The sequence below is a fragment of the Curcuma longa genome, chromosome 19, assembly GCF_044706935.1.
Source record: "Curcuma longa cultivar G26 ecotype Majalengka, Jawa Barat chromosome 19, ITB_CL_G26_1.1, whole genome shotgun sequence".
In the NCBI taxonomy this organism is placed as follows: Eukaryota; Viridiplantae; Streptophyta; class Magnoliopsida; order Zingiberales; family Zingiberaceae; genus Curcuma; species Curcuma longa.
The window spans coordinates 4192010-4211024 of NC_133879.1; the positions used below are offsets into that span (position 1 = coordinate 4192010).

Sequence of the window (19015 nt, forward strand, 5' to 3'; positions counted from 1 at the left end):
GAAATTAGGAAGTCCAAATCTGTTTGGGTATTAATTAAATGAAGTAAGTTGGAGTAAAGTCTCTTGGGATGTCATGGTCTACATATAAATTTTCTAAGTCGTCTATGTCTAAATCTTCTGTGTTGTATGGGTTAGCATAGCCAAGTCTTTCTAGTTTCTTTGTGTTCCTAATTTTAGTGTACATGAGCCCTTTATAGTGCATTGATAGGTATTGGCAGTGGTGACAGCGAGCTAGGGACATCACCACGCTTTTGAGCGCAAACTGTAGAAGGGTAGTTAGAGATGATAGAAGAGACAATAGGGTGGATAAGAAAAGAACATAATCTTTGGTAAGGAGTAATGCTCGATTGGGGGCGATAAGGAAATTAAGACCTAGGATGAGGTGGATATTTGGATGAGGGAGCAGTCAAATCCAAAGTTGAGCAAGAGAAAGAGTGGACTAAAAGTATTACAGTTGGTATTAAAAATGAAGGTGTATGTTCTTCACAAACTTGTGGCAGGAGAGCTTCTGACTGTTAAATTACATGCCCAAAGATTGGTTAGTGTTTTTGATAATGGGTAGGATGGAAAGGACAGTGGCTTCATCAATAGTTGAGTTAGTTGCTACACTATCAAGAAATGCATGCAAGGTGAATTCAAGTCCATGGATATTGAGAAGACAGCGAACATGTATATCTACGGTGCGGCTAGAATTACAAATACTAGGAGTTTTGATGAATACTAGATTGGTATCCTCAGGTTCTAGACTAAGAAATCCTTTCCCTTGGTCAAGCCTTGGGTCTGGAGGATTGGTCATCTTAAGGTTGGCGATTTCGGCTTCTAGTAGATTTATGCGAGTTTCAAGAATAGAAACTCTTGTTTCAAGTAGTACATTTCTTGTACTGTCTCGAATAGTATGAATAGTAGGAATGAAAAGAGTTGTTTGAGACAGATTATAAATCTATTTCTTGCAATGTTGGCAAGTGCCTCATTTATTAATAGTTGGATAGAAACCGCAAATAAAATAAGGAGCATTATCGGTTTCATGTTTGAGGTTCCATTTCTCTTTGATCAGATCTTAAGTCTGTTAAGTTCTAAGGTATGGATTGATGATACATAAAGTCTAGATCATCAGTTGGTAAGTTTTTCCAACTATTCTATTAAGTGGTCCAAATCTGGTTGGCCTTGGACACTTGTTATTCCATATTTAGCAGCTAACCCATAGGGATTATCAATAAAAGAGTTTACTAAAGTATAATTAACTGAGGATGGAATTTCTTCCATATCTTCTACTGATATAATGGAATATATAGCAGAGGCATCTAATACTGTTTCTCTTTATTGAGATAAGACTTTTTAGCTCTGCTCTTTCTTAAATAGTACGTAGTTTTTTGTCTGAATTTAGGTTTTGGTTGTATAGCCGATTTTTTTCTTCTTCTTTGAGATTGATTTGTTCCATATTGTTGAAGAGTATATATTTGGCTACAGAAATCATATTGTTGATTTTTCAATTGTTTCTATGTTTGAATATAAGTACATTTTTCTTTAAGTTTGGTGATGATATGTTATATGTGTACTCTTATATTATTGTATTGAGGTGGTACATTCATCTTAGACCATGATTTATGTATCTCTTTTCCTAATTCTCTAGGTAATTTACTAAATAATCTTTCTCCTAGAGCTGACTTACAGTAATTATCTGAGACTGTTGTAAATGTTAAAAAGTCATTATAGAAAGGTTTAATCCAGTTCCAGCAAAATAACTAGAATTGTTCTAAGTCTCTCATTGTCTTTTTATTCTATCCCATATCTAGTCTTGTGTTGACATCTCTAGCTGTTAATAGTCTATGGACGGTATAACAAAAGTTAAGTATGTTATTGCCATGTGAGACAATTCTAGTAATTTCTTTTGGGAATTTTAATTTAAAAGCTTCCCAAACCACTCTAGTTACATCTCTTTCTTTTCCAAGTGTTTTAGTTCAATTAAGTCTTCTGGGGTTAGTGAAATAGTAATTTCTATTGGAAGGTAGACATTCATCTAAGTCGTCAAAGAAGGAATTAGTTATCTCTGTTCTGTTCATGAAGTTGAAGTTTGAGTTATAGACCTTCGTACTAACTTGTTGAAGTACTATTTGTTTGCTAAGTTTTAGGTGTTGAGCACCTAATTGTTTAAGTAATTTTAGAGGATCTTGGTCTTCTATATTCATTAGATTTAAGTTATCATCTTCTATTTGGGCGTTTTGAGAAGTAGAGGGTTGATATCAACTAAATCTAATAGTTAGGCTTCCATGTCTGTGTTTATAAAATATAGAATTCGTTGGTTTCAATGTTTGTCCTTAAGTTTCTAAATTAATAGTCCATTCTAATCCAACTAAAATTTTAGAATTAAAGTCTCTAGGTTTTAGAAAATAGATATCCTTGGATGTTAGTGCTTCAATGATATTTTTAATTTCTACCTTAAACTTATTGTTGATGTGATTCATTATTTTTCCTAAGAATATAATATCAAGTTTGATATTGTTATTTTGGAAGTCTCCGTACCCTTTTGTATGTACCAAAACTTTAATATGTTTGATATAATTTCTAATTGTCATATTAAAATTTGGACATAAATAAATGATTCCTAAATTATTGTTCATATCTACTCTAAGGCCCATGATCCTTGATCATTTTTTACGAATAATTTACTATAAAACTTCCCTCTTACGAGAATGAATTTTTCGCTTTATAAAAATGGATTAGGAGCGGTAAACCATTACCGTCCTAAGAGATTAAATACATAAATGAAAATTTACCGACTACAAGAATAGAGTTGTAGCACAAAAGTCGATGCAGCTCCTCGGTGTTACGACGATGTTTTGGATTGGTTGTTTGCGTAGGAGGTCGTCGTAGAGGCGTATGAAGTAGATTCCAGGGTTTCCCCTCGCAACTACTTATAAAGGTTAATCCGGTGTCTGGAAGTCCTTTCAACTGCCTCCATGTCATCCCGTGGATTCGCTTCTAACGCTAACTTGGCATCTTTCGGGGGCCTAGATGTTGACGTGGAAGTTGTCGGATCAACTTTGACTCCGCAACGTTTCATCCAGATCTGGGCACATGAAACCTCTTCGAGCGCCTGGAGGCTGAGATGTCCGGACCACTAGGACTCTGCCACCTCATCCACCTCGCTGGCCCGTTTGGTTGACGTCCGCCCCCTGGATCCCTTTCGGGCGCCTGGATAGTCCAATCGCTTGGATCTAGATAAAGGCGCTCGAAACACAAAGTTCCAACCTCTTATTTCTTGCATAACAAGTTAATCCAGAAACAAAATAAATAGGAAAGAAATAGTTTCAAACTGTTTGTTTTTTACTTTAAATTTTCAGTGAAATCCTAAGTCCAACGCCTACTGTTCCCCTTCTCGGGAACACGTCCTCACTCACTCCACTCGAGAAAAGTTACCTTTTGTCAACCTGGTCCTCCAGACCCATTAGACTTTTGCTTAATCTTGATCCTCGACCTCCAAGACTTCCACTGTTAGACGTCTGATCCTCCAAACTCGCCACTGTTAGACGTCTGATCCTCCAAACTCGCCTAAACTTTTCCACCTGGTGCTCTGATCTACCAAGACTTCCTGTCGAGTTCTCTTGACCAGAACTTCCTTATCCAGTCCTCCAAATCAAGTCTTCCTTGTACAATCCTTCAAATCAAGTCTTCCTTGCTCAATCCTCCAGATCAGGACTTCCTTATCCAATCCTCCAGATAAGGCCTTCCTTTGCCTAGCCACAACTAAGATTTCCCCGTGCTATCTGCACATTCAATTCAGCTCATTAGTCCACTTCACAAACTTAATTTAAACTTTTTATCATTATCAAAATTCAGATTCGATCATCTGTGTTCTCTGCACCGACATAAAACCCTTTTGTCAACATTATAATTTCTCAATCAATGCACTACTAGACTATTATAGTATCCTTTTGTCAATGCAGCACTAGACTATATTATAGTCTAGTTTTAATCTACTAGGCTATTATAAAAATGATAAATCCCAGTCAGTCTCATGGACTCAATCCCTGGGGTGGCCGGTCCGGTCCCACGGAAGTTTTCCACCGACCACCAGGGTAAATCAGGAAGCGCATACGGCGGCCAATCCAGATGCCCAGCATCCTTTGATTGCGTTCCCCATTTGGAGAAAAATTCCTGCAAATACGCCGTAGCTGAGGATCGAACCGTGGGTCCCTGAGTCACAACCTGGATGTCCTACCGTTATACTATTACCCCGGGGACTAGGCTATTATAGTGTCTCAATCAATGCACTACCAGACTATTATAGTGTCCTTTTGTCGACATTATAATTTCTCAATCAATGCACTACTAAGCTATTACAGCCTCCTTTCGTCGACATTATAATTTCCCAATCAATTTTAATCTAGACTATATATATATATAAAAGGTGTGCTTGGTAAATTGGTTGGAATGGTCATATATAAAAGGTGTGCTTGGTAAATTGGTTGGAATGGTCAATCTGATTTTCGTTAAACTTACGAGTTTAAAATATTTACAATAGAATAATTTTGAATGGAATACTTTTGATATAATAGAGAAACAAATTAGTTTAATTTTTAACCAATATTATTGATTAACAGTGCAGTGAGAGTGAACGAAGCTGGCCGAGTGCATTAGAAAATAGCAGCAGCGAGCGTGAGACAGATAAACACAGTTTTATGAACCATTAATATCACAAACACAAAAAATTATGAGAAATGGATTTATAACTATGATGAGTTGCACAATAATGAAGTTATCTACCTTCTTTTATCGTTTACTTTTCTTTACAAACGATGCAATGAAAATTGTGTTTACAGTATGGACAAGCCTGCAGTGATGTATACATGCCTGCAATGCTTTCACTTCCTCTCGCTGGCCATCATGCAACCCGAACGCGATAGAGATCTCAAATACCAAAGTGCCACCACCTTTTCTTCTTCTTACATTCCAAGGCAGGAAACTCTGCTCATCAAATACATAAAACAAAGAAAATGTATCAAGCCATATTGAAAAGAAACACATGCATAGCCACACCAGAGCAAATCAGATGAGATTGAATGGTTTTGGGGATGCACGAATTCATTTTCACTCCTCCCAGAACATGAAGCAAATGAGCTATCAACTACAACAAATGCTCAAGAACATAATAGATGACCAACCTCCTTCTGGATAGATTGAGTTGTAGTGCACTTCAGCCCAAAAGCTCAAACATATAACTGCAAATCAACATGACTGTTGAGATCGATGGCCGTAGTTAGAGGGGGAAAAGGGCATTTATCAGCAAGTAGTCTTACCCCGTTTAGATTTCTCAACACTAGGAAGTATCTCAATGTAGCAGGTGTCCTTGAAGGAAGTCAGAATGAATATTTTAACACCATACTGCATCAGATGATGAAATTTCTGGCTGTGAGATGTGACAAGAAGAAACAAGGAGAAAATGATGGGAAAGACTTCCTAAAGACCAAGAAGTAAACTCTTGCCGTATGATGCATATTTCATCTCTAAAATAGTACACTCTTGCCTTGCATTCCTTTAACTATAGTTCTAATTTTAATATTCATTGCTTTACATTTTATAACTTCTAACAAAAATAATTGTTGCAAGGGTGCCTCGTTAGATAACTACCACCTATTGGAGAGCATTGTAAAGTTTCTGAAATCAGCTTCATCCTGATATCTCAGAAACCTCAAGCTTCGATAATACAAATTCAAGTGACCAAATTGTCTGTTCAGTGTGATGTAATAAAATTATTATATGGATTCATTATTTTCTGCAAGAAGTGCAACGTGCCTACATTTCATGACAGAGAGTAATAGACATACTGAATCAGCAGCTGCTTGCAACGTCACATGGTCTCCCCATTCTCCACTTCTGTTCATCCACATCAAAAAGAAAAAACATTAAACAAAACATAAATGTTATAGCCACCATACAACAGCATTCATCATGCATATATGAAAATGTAGTTCAAAAAAGCAACTGTACTTGCACATCTTCGTAAGGTATTCATCAAATGACATGGGTACATAACCCTCATACACCTCACGATGAGACTTCAGCTGTGTTCCACAAAAGAAGTATCAAATCCATTGACAAAGCCAAAAAAAAAATCATAAGAGGAAGATAAAATCAGAAACTTAATCAACCACTGTATTGGATGTATTGACCGAACCTGATCAACTACTTGATCTCTCACAAACTTATGGTGCTCAGGGGTACGATAAAATTGATCAGATAGTGCCCGAAACTGGAAAGATGATAAAAGCAAGATCATCAATTCGCTAAATGATGGACTCTTTCAGCTTTCACTGTCAAAAGCATTGCAACATTTTGAAGGATAAATTTGTACAAACAATTAGCAAACAAACAGACTCAGACATATCCTTTGCTCCTCAAAACAGAGAGATGCTACACACTGTAGCAAGAGCCAAGATTTGAAAATACATGTTCTGATGCATTATACATAAATGAAAACTTCTTTCAAAACTCTAGTATCCACGGACAAAGTATGCTTATCTAGGGAGAGTTGTTATTGGAAATTAAAATTGAATTTTTAGAAATTACATCTTTTTGGAAGTTGACTTCTTGGAGCTGCATATTTTTTGGGAACTATATCTTGTTGGAAATCCAAATTGACTTCTTGGAATTACATTAGGATTTACCTTTTTAATCTTTTCATAGTCTCATGATTTCAATGGTTGACTACCTCACTTGGTATTTTCAATGTAATTAAATAATTGTCTACATGGTTCCTTTGAGTTGTCTATAAGGGAATGTTCTCTAAGCATTTGTATCCTAAGTAATCGAGTTCTCAAATTCATTCCTCTTTCTCTTGTTTTTATTTTTGAAACGATTATTTTCTTATTTGGTTGTCTTCCTTTAATGTTTTTTTATGCTCTATATTTTGGTAACGATATTTTTACATGGTATCAGAGCCATAGGGCTTTGGTAATTTGTAACAAGATCCCTTAGTGTTGGATTCAACCAGTGCCTCAAAAAATGGATCCAAGTGGGCTTGTTAGTGGACTTGGTATGAACCTATTGACTTAGGGGGTGTTTGGTTTTAAGTTGTATTTTTTCAACGGAAAGTTGGGGTTGAAAATATGTAAATGTATAGTTGGGGTTGAGAAAAGGTTGAGAAAATGTAAATGTAAATGGAGTGTTTGGTGAATATGAGGTTGAGTTGTATTTTGGATGTCCATTTACTTATTTACCCTTACTAAAAACTTGAAAAAAATTTTATATATTTTTTACAAAGGTAGATGTGTAATTTGAACTTTCAGGTTGGCAAAAAGGACCTCTATAGGTCGTTTTTGCCAACCTCCAATTTTCCATTACCCCAACCCCATATGTACATTCACCATCTAAACCCAAACACCCATATGATGTCCATTGCACAAATTTTGAGAACTCAACTGAACATTTACATCTGGGGAACCTTAAACCAAACACCCCCTTAGTCCAACTACAAAGTGTGGAGGACTTTCATGGAATCTTATCTTGTTGGTAAAGATTAATGAGATTTTGTTAATGGAGGAATCATTAATGCTTTTGTAAATATACTAGAAAATGTTAATGCTTTCAAGAAATGGAAAGGTTGAATTCATTTTAAAAGAGAATGGTTTCCCATGGCTTGTTCGACAATATTATGTGGTGGAAATCAACTCACGAAATTTGGCAAACTCTTAACAGGTTATTTAACAAAAAAAAATGAAGATCGGCTACAAATTTTACTACACAAGGCAATCTTTCTATATCAAAGTATTCTTTAAGGATCAAGAACATATGTTTATAATTTTTTTCTGAATCTAGAAGAAGCAATTTCTGAAGCTCGTATAAGGAGAAATATAATTCGAAGATTTAAGTCAACATATATCCCCTTCATTACTTTAAAAAAAGGGTGGACTCAACATCCATCTTTGGAAGAGTTGGAGAATTTGTTATAATCACCAGAGCCACTAGCTAAGCAAATGGTTGGTGTTTCTATCAAAGGAGACAAAAGTGTTCTTGTGGCTAGAAAGAAAAGCTTTAAAGGCATATCAAAGCAACTTTAACTCATATAAAGAGAAAGAAGAGCCTTCTAATATTATCGGAAAATATTATCAGAAAGAAGATCTTCAAATGTTACAGATGTGGCAAAATAGAGCACATCAAAATATTTTGCCTAAGTAAATTAAATGAAGGCGATGTCACTAAAACAGGAAAAGTTGCAGATAGAGAAGATTGAGAAAAGTGATTCATGGCAGAAACGACTGCTATTAATTTTGAGAGTGACTAAATTATAGATTTCTGGTTGTGGTACTAGAGTTCAATCTAAATGTTTCAACATTAAGTGTAGATGTCATGATTGTGATTAATTTTGCGAGTGACTAGATTATAGATTCTGGTTGTGGGGAGTACAGATCAATAAAAAAATTTCAACTTTCATGAATACAATGGTTGTGATGCCATTGTGACAATGGATAATACAATGTCATTGTAACAGTGGATAATTCAGTTCATCGTATGATGGAGATACTATTGTCATCAACCAAAAACAAGAGAATGTCATTACAATTACCAGTGTATTCCATGTTTGAGGAATAAAAAAAAATAGTTTCAGTGCAAACGCTGTAAATGCTGGAAATTTTGTTCTTTTGGTCCATAAAATGTGAAGTTTGTTTGCAACATAAAAGAGCTCAAGATAGATGTCATTCATACTAGTAAGAGAGTTAGATTTTTTTTTTTTTATCTTCTTCTAGTTCATATATTAAGAAGACAAGTAGCAACAAAAGTGCACATACATTAGCATGCTAGGTTGGGACATCTTAGCATGGAAAATTTAAAAACTATGCTGAAACTAAATTTAATAAAAGAGTTGTCAAGCTTAACTAAATTTTGTGAAAGACGAGTGTGTGAAGGATGTCAATTTGAAAAGGATCATCGATGTCCTTTTGACAAATCAATTTTATGGTGTCAAGCCCCATTGGAACTTATGATGATTTAATGGGATCAACTAAAACTCCTTTTTCAGGATATTTATAAATATTTTTTATTGTTGACTACAATAGATTCACATGGATCTATTTTTTGAAGCATAAGTTAGAAGTTTTCCCGGGCTAGTGGAATTCAAAGAAATGATTGAGGGCAAGCTTATTCCAAAGTTAGGCGACTAAGAACTGAAGGGATGAACAATTTTTATCTGTGTCATCAATATGACATTAAAAGAGGACTATTTTGTGCTAAGCTACCACGACAAAATAGTGTAGCAAAACAAAAGATTATTTAGTTGAGCTGGTTATATGCTAAGAATCTACCAAAAGTTTTATAGGCTCAAGCTATGGAAGATGCATCTTATGTATTTAATAGAATGCCTCTTTCTCCAATTAACATGAAGTCACCCTCAAGGATTGAAATCTCGAGCCGTTTCACTCGATACATGTGAAATTTCTCGTACCGCCAGCGGACCGACACCGACACTAGCAGTTCCAACCGGGACACTGTCCAGAGGCGTCGCGGGGGCTGCGCAGACCCAGCCACGCCACTGGAGGCGTCACTCGAGCCTGGCAATGCCTCTGGAGACGTCGCCTAGGTCCGATAACGCCTCCGAAGACATCGCGTGGGCCACGCGTGCCCTGGTCCGCGAAATAGTGAATGGATCGAGTTTTTAAACTTAAATTTTAATAATAACTTAGGTTAATAATTTTAATCAACTCCTAGTTATAGTTGGGATAATATAAATAAACTTAATTAAAGCCTCATAAAATTATCCTATTATTTTTTAAAAATATTTTTTATTATTTTTAAATATTTAGATTAATTTTGTTTATTTTAGTTAATATATTTTATATTTTAAAAATATCAAAATTATATCGACATAGCATGATACGGTACCGAAACTATATCGTTCCGGTCCGAGACCGAAACCTCGGCACGGCTCGATATTTTAAACCTTGATCACCCTACAAATTGATGCTTAGAGAAAAGCCTCAAAAATTTAAAAGTTTTTACCTCTATTAGTTATGTTCATGTGCCAAAATCTCAAAGAAATACACTAGATGCCAAGGCACAAAAATGCATTTTTGTTGGGTATGATAAAAGGAAAAAAGCATGATCCTATATCTTGTTTCATGAGATGTTATCTTTGATGATGCTTTCTTATATTACAAGAAGGATGAGGTTGGTAAAATTAAGCATAAGAGAGTGGAGAATCGTGTATTGATTTTCCTCCACCAACCAACTTATCTTCATCAATTATTGAAGAGAAAAGTGAAAGGGCGGGGCCCACCAACCAACTTATTTTCATCAATTGTTGAGAAGCAAAGTGAAGGGGAAGCCCTACCAACCAACTTATCTTCATCAATTATTGAGAAGCAAGTGAAAGGAGGAGACCACTAATTTGCAGAAATAAATGGGCTAAGATGTTCATCTCACAAAGGCCAAGGAGAACCATTGATGATGTTCAACCCCAAACCATTGTCAAGCCTACTCATTTAGAGATGAAAATTTCATTAGCACCTATTCTTGTTCCTTTTTTGCAAGTCCAATTAATGATGATGAACCTTTGCATTTGAAGAAGCAAAAGAAAATAAAGAATGAGAGCTTGCTATAGATGCTGAAATAAATACTCTTAAGAAAAATCAAACTTGGAGCCCTATTCCCAAGCCCCAAAATGTACAACCTATTTTCTAGCAAATGGGTGTACAAAATCAGAAGGAAAGTTAATGAGAGCATAGATATATATAAAGCAAGGTTGGTTGCTTGATGGTTTTTTGTCAAGAAAAATTGAAAAGGTTCTGAAGACACTTTTAGCCCTATGGTTAAGATGATTTCAGTAAGTAGGGTGATAGCTTTGGAAGCCTTTTATTATTGGAAACTATGGCAACTTGATGTGAAAAAATGTCATCTTGTATGAAGAGCTTGAAAAAGACATCTACATGAAGCAAGACTTGCATCTTGATTATATTTGCAAAATTAAAAAAGCTCTTATGAGTTCAAGCAAGCTCCACATGCATGTTATGGAAAAATTTTATAATACTTACAATTTGATAGCTAGTTTATTTGTTAAAAAGCAAGACAATTTGCATATAATTATACTCATACATGTAGAAGACGTGATAATAATTGGAAATGAAGTGAAAGTTGAACAACTTTAAGATGAGCTTGCTATAGGATTAGACATAAGAAATTAGGGGAGTTGCATCATTTTCTTAGTTTAGAAGCGATAAATATGGACAATCGAATTTTTACACACAACAAGGATATTCCAAAAAGTTAGTTGAGTGATTTAGATTAAATCAAAGCAAAAGATGCTATATTCTTTTTGATGCAAATGTAAAGTTAAGGTGTGAAAAAGGATTACTCCTGCCAAATCTTAAACCTTATCGTTGGAAGTCTTTAAATATAACAAGGCTAGATATTTCCTTTTCAATTGGATATGCTCAATAGACTTATGCAATCTCCACAAGAGCCTCACTTCTAAACTACAAAGAAGATTTTGAAATATATAAACTCAACTTCAAACTTTGGTTTATTGTTTAAAAATAATTCCACTAGTTCCTTGGTTTCACAGATATTGAGACTTTGGTGGACATTTGGACTATCAAGACATACATGGAGATTTGAATGTGAAAATTTGGATGATAGAAGTTGCACATTAGGTGATACAAGTATCTTTTAATGTAGCAAGAAACAAAATTTAGTGTCTTTATTAACTACTATGGTAGAGTAAGAGTACAAAGTTATTGCACTTGCTGCCCAAGAATGTGTTAATGAGCTACAAATTCCTATATATAAGTCAATTGGAATTTTTAGAGACAACCAAAGTTTTATCAAGCTTGCAAACAATCATGTCTGCCATACAAGAACTGAATATATTGAGCTAGAGCATTACTCTATTTTAAGAAAAAGTTCTTGGTGGCACCATGGTTTAAAATTTTGTACCGTACCAAGCAAAATGGTCAAAATATATCATGCTGGTAAAACATTGTAACTCGATACTATTCAACACCATGGATCAAAATCTCAAATTGTGTTGTAATTTCATTCTTTAACCGGAAAGATATTATTTCAGTATCGTGTTGACACTCTAATGCATGGTATCGATCATAATTCGTAGGATCGTGATCCTACGCAGGATCAATTTGGGGTCATAAAATTGGATCGGTAGGATCATAGAATCGTATGATCCTACCAAAAATTGAAATTTTATGGTTAAATATTATTGTAATTGTACATGATTAATAATTAGAAAAAATGATTAAAAAGGTCATTTGCATATAAATAGATTAATAATTTTACATATATATGCAACTGTCGACACTCGACACCACAAATGACATTATTACATGTACAAGTTTAAATTAACTAGTAATTTAACTACCATTCTAGCACAGTAGCACTCAATAATATTTATATTTTTATATCACAAAATGAAAGATTATAAAATCTAACATTTTAGAGTCTGGGGCCTCTAGGCCAAAAAAAAGGGCCACAACATGGTCTAGTTTAAAGGCCAACAAAGTAGCCCCCAATAAAAAATATATAGAATCGTTTGCAACATAGGATTGTACTGATTCTACTGATCCTAAGTGATCCCAACGATTCTGCTCCTCCACCGCAAAAGATGATTCCAAACGATCCAAGAGCGATTTGGTACTTCCGGATTATAGGATCATGGGATCCTACTATCTGGATCGCGATTCTGCAAACCATGGTGTCGATGATAGATTGGAGGTTGAAGGAGGAAGGAGATAAAGCAAAGGAAGGAGACATTGCCTGCCTGAGTGATATCGAGTTTCGATAATTTACCAAAATAATATGTTTCGACCGTTTCGCTTGGCATAGTACAAGATTTAAAATTATGCTCGACCCAGACAATGTCTCCTTGTACTTCATCTTCTTCCATTTTCGACTCTAATCCATTACCAGAACTATGCATCGCAACATCGACGCGATATCGAAAAAGCATCGTTCCGGTCAAAGATCAAAACTTCGGCACAGTTCGAGATTTTGTACCTCAGGTGATACCATCAATGCAATGGGAGTTCATAGCAGTGAGAATGTTGCAAATATACTGAACAAAGCACTTCCTAGAGGGCAATTTGTGTTGCTATGGAATAAGCTTGAACTAATTTTTTTTTTTTTAAATAAGGGGAAGTGTTGGAACTTAAAGTTAATTTTTGGGATATTACAACTTGTTGGAGGTTTATGTAACGCCTGAAAAATCTCAAAAATAATTTTAGAAATATTCTATGATTTTTCTAGAATTTTAGAATATTTTTCTGGAATTTTTGGAGTAGCGGAAGTAGCAAAAATAAATAGGAAGAAAAACGTCCAAGGCGGGATTTGAACCCGCAACTTTTAGAAATCTGCAACTTCTAAAATATCTCCAATAACCAAACGGCCCAGCAGTCTGTTCCGAATAAGAAGGAACCGAATTTTTATTTATCGGCGAATTAGGTCTAGGCATCACTTAATATAAATAGGAGGCTTAAGAGAGGGTTTTGATTATCTTCGAAAACCCTTCCCTCCCCTCTTGCCCAGAACGCCGTCGCCCTCTTTTCTCCTCTCTCTCGGCGCCCCAAACTCAAATAACGAGGAGTCCGTCCCCTAGGATCACAAGGAAAGTTTCCGGAGAATTTCTTCTACAAGGACGCTCCTCTCCGCGATAAGAACGCGTAGATATAGGAAGATCGCCGAGAAGATCTTCTTCTCTAACGGAAGAATTGTAAGGAAATTAGCGCAAAAGGTAAGTACCTCTCACCTGCAGTATAAGTAGCTCCGTTCGTATGCATAAATCCATAGTTTTAGTTATTCAAAAATTTATGTATGTATGTGGAGATTAGTTTCTCTTACAGAATGTTTATGAAAATAATTTACCTTGCCTGAGTAATTATGGACTCGAGTTCGTCCATGGGTGGGCTCCGAGATCGCCCCTAGGCCCGAGATCGCCTAGTATATGCAAGGTTAAAGAAAAGAAGTATTAAAGAAAGTATTTTACTTTTGTTTATGGCATGTGCTTGGACCCGAGTTCGTCCATGGGTGGGCTCCGAGATCGCCCCTAGGCCCGAGATCGCCTAGTAGTACCCTAATGGGTTCGGGATTAGCTACCTCGGATCTATTTAGGGATGCGCGCATAGTTAGCACAATGCCGGGCCCACAGCAGGATGATTACTATTTTCACTTACTATATGTATAAGTTTTCAAAAGTTCATTACTAACTTGAAGTGAAATTAGTTTTTAAGATTCAACTTAGTTCAGTTTATGATATTAGTTCATGTGCTTGTTATGATACGTATGCCATGATATTTATCTAGCTTATATGTTTCAGTAGCAATAAATGACAAGCATGAAGATATTTTCTTTCATATTTTTCAAAAGCATGATTTTAAAATATGCATCGTTTTGTGAGTAGGATGGTACTTGCTAAGCTTTATGCTTATAGTTTTATTTTCCTTGTACTGCAGATAAGGGCAAAGAAAAATTTGAATAGCGGAGGCGGCAGAGACGATGCGAAGTGTGTGCTGTGGTGGAACTTAGAATAAAGAGCCTTGGGAACTTGCATCATTAAAAATGTTACAGACTAGTCTCTATGAGTTGTTTATTTTTTTTCCGCACGTTCGAATGTTAACAATTATGGTTTGGTCATTGTTATTAGGATGGTTAGACTTTATATTACCCATTTGGGAACATATGTTTACTCAACTATCACATAACAAGAAATTTTAAATTAATAGTAGATTTTAGCAAGTATAAGTAACGGATCGCCTTGAGGTAAGAAGGACGGTCGTTACAGTTTACTTCTTGGAACTATATATTTTTTGGGAATTACATAAATCCAAATTGACTTCTTAGAACTACATTAAGATTAAGTAGTTTTTAGTCTTATAATTTCAATGATTGACTACCTCTCTTGTATTTTCCAATATAATTAAATAGGAGGTCTAGATGGCTCTTTTAAGTTATATATAAGAAATGTTCTCTAAGCATTTGTATCCTAAGTGATCAAGTTCTCAAATATATGATTTTCTTAGTATAGTTCGTCTTTCTCTTGACTTTATCTTCCTTCATGTTTTTTTTTTTTTGACAATCTTAGGCCATCAAAATATCCTCTACATTTTGGTGACAATAATTGTAGAGTGTGGTTTGTATTTAGTGTGCCAATACATGGAATGTGGAAACAACAATAGAGAGGATATTTGCCACTCTTTAAATATTCTACTTCCCTCAAGTAGGTGTTAAAAGTATTCTCAATTTCCAAAACATCCTTTTTTTTTCATCTCTCAAAGAAGCATCAAACTTCACTCATCTTTTTCCAAACATTAAGTCCTTGTATTAAGAAAAAATACTATAAACTTAATCTGTCTCTTTCACAATGCAGCCCTTCACAATATTATTATATTTTCAGTTCGAGGGGAAGTTAAAGAAGGTTAAATTAAACCTTTAGAAAATCATATGAACTAAAGCAAATTCATGATTGAAGATAGTCACTGACTTCTTTTTAAGACAATCATCAACTTCAGTCTAGTTGTCACCTCTTTTAAATATAAATCTCATGTTACATCATCAAACTTCTCAACCACCGTACTAGATTGCATTTGTGTCATCTTCATCTAAAGTTTTCTTTCTCTATTTAGGAACTTTATAAATATCTAGCAATATCAAACATGACATTATAATACAAGCCAACCCAACCTGATCCAAAACATGATTAACATAGATAATACCCAAAAGTGACATGACACAGCGCAAATATATAAATGGGTTGACACAAAATTTAACTGTTCATGAGGATACTTCATTTTAAAAATATTAAGAATTTTTATGTATTATAACTGAGTTCTCTAGAATTTGGTTAATCATGTATTATAACTTTATGTATTTATTTTTATGTTATCTCATACCGTCTTTATTGGCATGAATGCCATGATCCATTACACAATTAACTAAACACAAAACAAATTGCCACCCTTTCACCCTTTTCATGTGACAAGTTGGACATATATATATATATATATATATATGCTTATACATGATAAATCCTAGTCAGTCTCATGGACTCAATCCCTGGGGGTGGCCGGTCCGGTCCCACGGAAGTTTCCCACCGACCACCAGGGTAAATCGGGAAGCACATACGGCGGCCAATCCAGATGTCCAGCATCCTTTTGATTGCGTTCCCCATTTGGAGGAAAATTCCTGCAAATACGCCGTAGCTGGGGATTGAACCGCAGATCCCTGGATCACAACCCGGATGTCCTACCGTTGCACCATTGCCCCAGGGACTATATATGCTTATACATGCTCTAACATGAGGGAGATTGTCAGGAATAATAGGCAACATTTTTATTAATAAAATATGGTGGTTATAAATAATAGGCTATATTTTTTAATAACTATTTAAGCCTAACGACTATATATACATGGTTATTGTTTAGTAAATAAAATAACACAATATATTCTCCCTCTCAACTGAATTGATGCAGAAAATGAAATAGATAAATCTTGCAAAATCATACAGAAAATATATAGGTTGGCTTCATCTCAGACTTAAATCAGTTAGAACCTTCAACCCCAACCCCAAAAACTCATTTCATTTATCTTAGTAAGAAATTTTGTGGGTAGAATCTCTGCCTTATAGCAAGATTTGAGAACCATTATTAGTTATATTTAATTTTGAAAGAAAGAACAATAAGGATCAAAGATGCTGATTTTAGCCAAGTTAGTTAAGACCTAAATTATACAATAAAAAGTTCAAAAGAAAGGCCTTCATATAACTAACCTGACAGTTTCCATCACCTTGAACCTTTAGCTCAACCAAATCATACAACTTTAACCTGGAGTGTTAAAAACATTTACTATCATAAATCTACAGAAGGATGTTTCACATACAATATGGAACAACACGCAAGAATCTTGTCTATGACAGATATTTATCAACTATTACACATCAAAATGCTCAAAAAAAAAATATTCATCCAATTGTTTGGAATCACATCAATCAGGTACTGAATGATTAGATCTGATAGAAGTTACATATTTAAGATTTTTACAAAACTTGTCATTCCATATTACAAAAAATATATCCAAATAGTTGTCATTAGAATAAGCATTTGATAACTCTAATATTTTCCCTTTTGTAACCATCGCGGTGATGTGTAACATTTACCAGATAAATTTCCTGATTGAAATTCTCTCAACACGTGGGCAATCGGTACAACCTATTTGATAACAGACCTGATTAAGTTGTTTCTATACAAAATGGTAGACATCATATACAATAATTGACAGTGATTTGATTACGGACATTTTCCCAGTGTTGATGTTGTAGATTTCTAGGAATCAGAAAGTTCTCGGCTGACAAGCTGGCATGAAGCTCAAAATCCTATATTCCATTTTAAATACCTGCTTTTGAACTGTTCCAGAAATAAAATTTGAACTAATCAACCAAATGTTCATTAATCATTATCATATGCTTTTCTACCAAGAAATTCATCAAACTAAAGGTGCTAATTGGCCCCACTTTGTAAGTGTCTAAAACAAAGAAAGCATGTCAACTAGCCAACAGAGTATTTCTTTTTTGGCATTCTCAATTTACATAATATGGATCATCTAAGAGATGGATAGTCAAATCCACAAAACAATACATGTAAGCCATCTAATAGTTTGAAAGAAACAAAGAGCCTTAATTGAACATTTTCTATTAAGATGTTTGTTGACTGCATGGTAAATGTTACTTAAATGAAACAAGTTCATGAGGCAACAAATGGCAAATATCCTTTAGCTCTATACCGGTCAAGAAGCCTTTGATGATCCGAAATTTCTTCATCAACTGAAGGAATATCTCCATTAATTTTTGGAATGTGCTGCATATAAGACAGGTAGAGTAATCAAACATCCAACATCCTCCAATGTGATGAGATATATTAGTGCCACGAAACAAGATGTTCAAATTTTGCTGTTGAATCTGGCAAAAATCAGCCACAAATAAAGCAGATTAAACTACAAATGAATTGAACTTACAGGTACACGAGTCATGTGATTCAGTCTCCTGCATACTTCACCATCTAGAGCAGAGAAGTCATCTGCAAATTCTATCTCGACCGGTCCTTCACAACTCAAATCATCAGATATTGGCAGTGACGTAGAGGCCTCCATATTTCCTAAATCTCTGTTAAGAGTAACACTTCCTGTGCAATGTTATATAGTGTATAACCGTTAATTTAATAAAGTAATAACAAAATTACAATAGAAAAATACCAAATAAATAGTAGGAGACAACTAAGTGAAACTGGGAACTATTCCTAGAGAGTATTATACCTGAAGTATTCTCTCTAGGGGAAGACGAAGCCAACCAATTTTGACTGAGCACAGATGATTGCAACTGCTCTTTAGTTGTATGTAAAGATTCAGATGCTTCCACAATAGCAACTCGTGAAAGTTCTTCCTGAAGAGCATGGGCAATTACTTCATCATTTTCAACAGAATCACATTCTTCCTGCAAACCAACTTCATTGGTACATTGTGCAACACAATCTTTCACACTGTTTTGATGAGTGGTTGCAAAATATGTGGACTTCAAAGATGGATCAATAAGGAGCTCGAGACCCCACCGAAGAATATCACGATCTTGTTCATATAATAATCAACTTTAGTTAATCATCAACAAGTAGAACTGTGTATCAGATTATTGTAGCTTTGCAAGAATTTAAATAGATATACATGCACGATAAAAGGTTCAACATGCATATATAACAGATGAAATTTCCTTGCAATATTTTTTTCATCCAATGAGTACTTTCAGATTTACCACTTGTATAACAGCACATGCAGATGCAAACTTTGTTCACATAGAATAATCAAAACTTATATTTTTTGCAAGCGCTATGCAAATCATATGAGAGAACGACATGCAGAAGTAATATATTTGACAGTTAAGTATCTCATTCTCCTCACTATCTATCTCACTGAAGGGGGAAACCTACAGATGACATCTTATGAACGAAAATGTATAGCAAAGTTTCTTACCTTTCAC

At 35.0% G+C, this 19015-nt stretch overlaps 1 protein-coding gene across 1 annotated transcript; it reads right to left on the bottom strand.

Annotated features, from left to right (window-relative positions):
• Positions 1-4700: 4700 nt before the first annotated feature.
• LOC141812577 (OVARIAN TUMOR DOMAIN-containing deubiquitinating enzyme 9-like) lies at positions 4701-18426 on the bottom strand. Its single transcript, XM_074700586.1, has 10 exons — positions 18301-18426; positions 18004-18170; positions 17773-17846; positions 16763-16817; positions 6176-6250; positions 5989-6062; positions 5826-5874; positions 5298-5382; positions 5163-5219; positions 4701-4965 (listed from the first exon to the last, which is right to left on the bottom strand). Exons 2-10 carry the CDS (start codon positions 18136-18138, stop codon positions 4910-4912), a joined length of 660 nt encoding a protein of 219 aa, XP_074556687.1. The 5' UTR covers positions 18139-18170; positions 18301-18426; the 3' UTR covers positions 4701-4909.
• Positions 18427-19015: the final 589 nt, after the last annotated feature.